We start from the raw sequence: 4594 nt of genomic DNA on the forward strand, positions 1-4594 counted from the left end.
TATAATATATANATATNTCTGATANTATATANAGATNAGNTANTNNTGATTANNCNTANATNTNTNTNATATATANATANNATANTATCTNANTCANNTNTTTAATATATTATTCAACATTATTAAGATCGTTTCGAATAAGCATAAAAAATTTGTTAAATTGTTAAACCGTTTAAGACGTTGATTTCTATAGTTTGTATTATCACACATATATAGTCCTATAATATATTATATTAAATAATTATGTTATGATAAAATTGCGTTGTGAATGGAAAAAACAATTTTGTTGAAGTTTGTAAAAATTTAATTACATATAGTTAAATTTAAATTTTTAGATACTTTAGCAAAACTGTTCTTTCCATGTAAAAAAAAATATTAATATAATAATAATAATATAATAATAATACACTTTAAAAAAGAATAAAATAAAAAAAGAAACCCTTTCTTGCAAATCTTCACACCTTGAACTCTTGGATATCCTTTAGGTCCCGCTGCAGATCCTCCATTGTCATCTTTGCGCAAACGTGCTGCCATTCATATTGTGACAAGACTTTCTGTAAATGCATGGATTTATGCATAGCCGCCAGTTTACGTTTCCCGGTTTCAACAATACAATCATTGACCCGTAAAAGTTCCTCGCACATAACGAGAACGGCGTTTGCATAGTCAGAGGGACAACCTCGCAGCGGTACCTCGATCTGGCCCATTTTTAAAACAAGTTGAATCTCCATTTCCTGTGCGAATTGCATCAAGGATTTTTCCTTGTCATCCAAGCTGATCTTCTTGCATGCCACGGCGTTATCAGCTGATTGCATTGCTTTCTGATAAAATGACAGAGTCTGCTCCGCTTCGGCCATCTCCACCGCGCAACATGTTACCTTCGACATTATCCGATTTTTTTGGCAATGTTATATCTTCTCTTTTTTATAGTCAACTCAAAAAGTTGTTATACATGAAAGAGAAAATAAAAGCAATGCACTTCTATTATCTTGAAACATTTACTTATTTTATTATATCAATAAATCGAAATTAAAATTAATTAACATTTATTTTTTATTTTTGGATAACAGATAAAAATCTTCAATCTAATATAATTATTACTGTACATTAATCAAAAAGAAATCGAATTAGACTTATAAAAATTTGAATATTTATCTAATTTAAATCTGACCTCTATTCTCTTTAAAACAGTTTCCTTTTACATTTATAGAATAATCCGCCGTTTCCGTCATGCCGAGCGTTCTCTAGTAATCTTCATCCTTAAATTGTGTTAAGCAGCTTTTATGATTCAGCTCGAATGTCTTTGACTGAAATTTTCGGTCTTTTGAAACATCTTCACGCAACTTAAAATTATTTTGAAGGGAATAGAAGTCAGATTTAAATTATCTAAATATTCAAATTTTTATATTCGATTTCTTTTTAATTGATCTGTATCATACATATATGCAGAACAATCGTATTTTCATAAATAAGTGATTATCTCTCTTTTTTTCTTACCTTTATTTCCATTTCAACCTTTATCCTTCTCAATCTACACATTATTTGCCAATATTCGGCGTTGATTTGTGGTGGTAAATTTCGAGGCATTGAATCCAAAGCATCCATGCCTTTGAGGAAATCCAGGCAATCGTGTGATAAGATGTCTGACTTCTCACTACTTATGACGCATCTTGCTACCTCTGTCAGATATGTGATAGATGTAGTAGTCAACCGACTGGTCTTGGGCCGCTTCTTATAGTGCCTGAACAAGTGTTCTACTATCGACTGCTTCACCTCTGCGAATTCACCGCGGAACTTGGCCTCCTGACGTTTGTCCGCCTTGCAGAGGTTGTCATATCGAACTTTTAGCTCTGACACGATCATTTCCAGCGCGTTGCATTTCTCGATGAGCCTGCGTGCCTCTTGCATTGCTGGTGTTAATTTCTCGTCAGTGAAACGAGCGATTTTTTCTTTGCCGTCAACCATAGTACGGTGTCTTTGAATCGCACGTAACCTTGTCAGTCTTTCCTGAAGGATTGCGCTTTCAATTTGTATCTTCTTTAATTCCAGATCTTTTAACTTGTCGTTGAATGCGGCGATATCTCTCTGCAAGACGTCTAAAATGTTTTACGTATCGCAATAAAAACATCAGCATGTAGTCTGCAGATTATTTTTAAGACGATTATTCTATTTCTTTAGTAAACACGTTTATTTTTAAATGTCTCGACTGACCTTTTGTTTTTACAATATCAGCTTGCAATATAGCTTTATATTTTTCTTGTTCTTTTTGCAACATTTGCATTTTGGACTTATACGATTTGATAATTGCGATATCCTCTTCGGTGTATTTCGAAGGATTCTTCATAATTAGACAGTCCGGCACAGGTATTTCCTTTTTCACCTCGTCTTCCCATCTTAAGAACATTTTTTTTATTTTGAATATTAAATATCAATTTTTGTTAGAAAAATTAATTTGTTAGAAAACATACAAAAGTTTATTTGTATTATTTGTATTATTATCCTTGTGCAATTGTTTTTCAAATTTTGATCGACTTACTTAAGTTCTAATACACCATCCATCATTTTTTCAAGAGCCATTTTATAAAAATTGCTGGTTTTTTTGTCTTTATTTTCATCTTCTCCATCCTCATCTATTATTTTCAATTCTCCTTGTCGTGACTTCTCAAATACTTCATGATCTTTTACGGTAATTACATAGTCAGGTATTTCGTCGACATTCCAGGAAGGAGTCTCGATTAGCTCCAAAATGGAATTTATTTCAAACATCGTCTTCAATTCAGATGCGCAATATTGAAGTCTGTTGATACGTTCCTTTGCACATTTTAATACGCATTCTTTTGCGCGTTTCATTTCTTCGAAGAGCTTGTTAAAATGCATCTGTTTAAAAAAATTCGATTCATAGAAATTTTAAAATAACTGTATATATTTATAAACAACTTTAAAAAAAGTAATTTTGACATTATTTTGATATTAGTTTAATATTACTTTGATATAAGTTTTTAAGTATAATTATATCTAAATATATTTTTAATATTGCATAGTATAAGTGTCAAATAGTCAAATTTATTTATCAACTATTACTTTTAATTTACGTTCTCGATTTTCAATGATAACATCTTTCTGTAGGATAGTCTCGAGATTGCTGACACATGGAGTCAATAGCTGATGTGTTGAAGTTATGCTTTCATCCTTAATCCATTTATGCGTTGTGATACCCGATATACACAATTGTTCACCATCATCCGCGAGTGTATGCCATCTTTTAGCTATTTGATATGTTTTATTTTCGGCCTTAGTTGTTAAGGATTCTTTATTAGAAATTACTGTAGATTCTTGTTTTGAATCATTTTCTTCATCTATTGATCTATCATACACATCGTAACTAGAAAAATTGTTATTCTTTATAATATTTTAATAATATCTTACATTCGTAAATTTATAATATATAATATTTGCTTCTATAAATTTTTAAATACAATGTCAATCAAATTATTACATTAACACATATTGTAGTAAGAAAATAGAGAAGGTATTTATTACGTTTATTATTAATTAAGAATACGAGAAATAAAAAAATAAAAAGATAATAGATAAAAATACCTATATAAAAATTCGTCAGTGTCCGAAGAAAGTCTATCCCATCTCTTCATTTTTTGGGCCGATGCGATGAGAGGATAATTTTGAATGATTGTATCATTACCAATTGATCTGAGAGCACATGGTTTAACTTGCAGCGGTTCCCAGAATATTTCACGTAGATTTGATACCATCTGATCTCGTTGAGCGCAATCCTCTTCAAGGTTTTGACGCAACTTGTCTTGTTCAAATCGAGCCTCTTCTATTCTCCGCTGTCGAGCCTCGCGATCCAAATCAAAAGTCGAGATCGGCAAACGGGCATCCGGTGATTCGCTTTCGTTTATATCGAGAAGCTCACATATCTATTTGCAAAACTTATTTTAATTCTAAATCAAAATTATATCTTAAAAAAAAGACATTACTTGCGTTTGAATTTTCTCAAGATCGACTAAGATAGAAGCTCGTAGAGGTAGAGCTTCCTCGTGTTCGGCTTTCAATTTAGCGGCGATTATATTATCCAACCAGGATTTTTTTCCTTGATCATGTTCGTTTGGATCGGAAGTAAAATCCTCGATCGTTAAATTCATATTCATAGTTTCAGTTTCTGTCAAATTTGTTTTTGTCTCTGGTAAGCTGTCGTTTACAATTAAATTAATTTATATTTATTTTTATAATGATTTTCTAAATAGAGATTTCAATGCATAAGGAACAAATAAAGATAAAATACCGAATTCGATTGGCAACAACATCGCCATTTCTACCGAGAGAAACAATCATTTCTCCAAATGGCGAAGAAATTGCACTTTTCACGCCACCTTGAGTACGATGATGTGGCATAAAAATTGCAATCACTTTGCGAAGTTCCATGTTATCTCTAACTATAATTAAGCCATCATATCCATATGTTATAATTCGAGAATCGGTAACATATATTCCAATGTTTCTCAGCTGATGCATGGATAACAATGCATCTGTGAGGACGATATCTTGAAAATTATTCTGCACAAAAGAAAATTTA

At 31.5% G+C, this 4594-nt stretch overlaps 1 protein-coding gene across 1 annotated transcript in view; it reads right to left on the reverse strand.

The window, feature by feature from the left end:
• LOC105618632 (cilia- and flagella-associated protein 43-like) overlaps positions 1-4594 on the reverse strand; it is an 8794-nt gene that overhangs the window by 1032 nt on the left and 3168 nt on the right. Inside the window, exons 8-15 of the mRNA XM_012200166.1 lie at positions 4304-4575; positions 3999-4209; positions 3601-3938; positions 3082-3382; positions 2537-2877; positions 2212-2393; positions 1498-2096; positions 462-878 (exon numbers count right to left, since the gene is read on the reverse strand). Coding sequence (XP_012055556.1) covers positions 462-878; positions 1498-2096; positions 2212-2393; positions 2537-2877; positions 3082-3382; positions 3601-3938; positions 3999-4209; positions 4304-4575 — 2661 coding nt within the window. The remainder of the gene's footprint in view (positions 1-461; positions 879-1497; positions 2097-2211; positions 2394-2536; positions 2878-3081; positions 3383-3600; positions 3939-3998; positions 4210-4303; positions 4576-4594) is intronic.

The sequence above is a fragment of the Atta cephalotes genome (genome assembly GCF_000143395.1).
Source record: "Atta cephalotes unplaced genomic scaffold scaffold00001, whole genome shotgun sequence".
In the NCBI taxonomy this organism is placed as follows: Eukaryota; Metazoa; Arthropoda; class Insecta; order Hymenoptera; family Formicidae; genus Atta; species Atta cephalotes.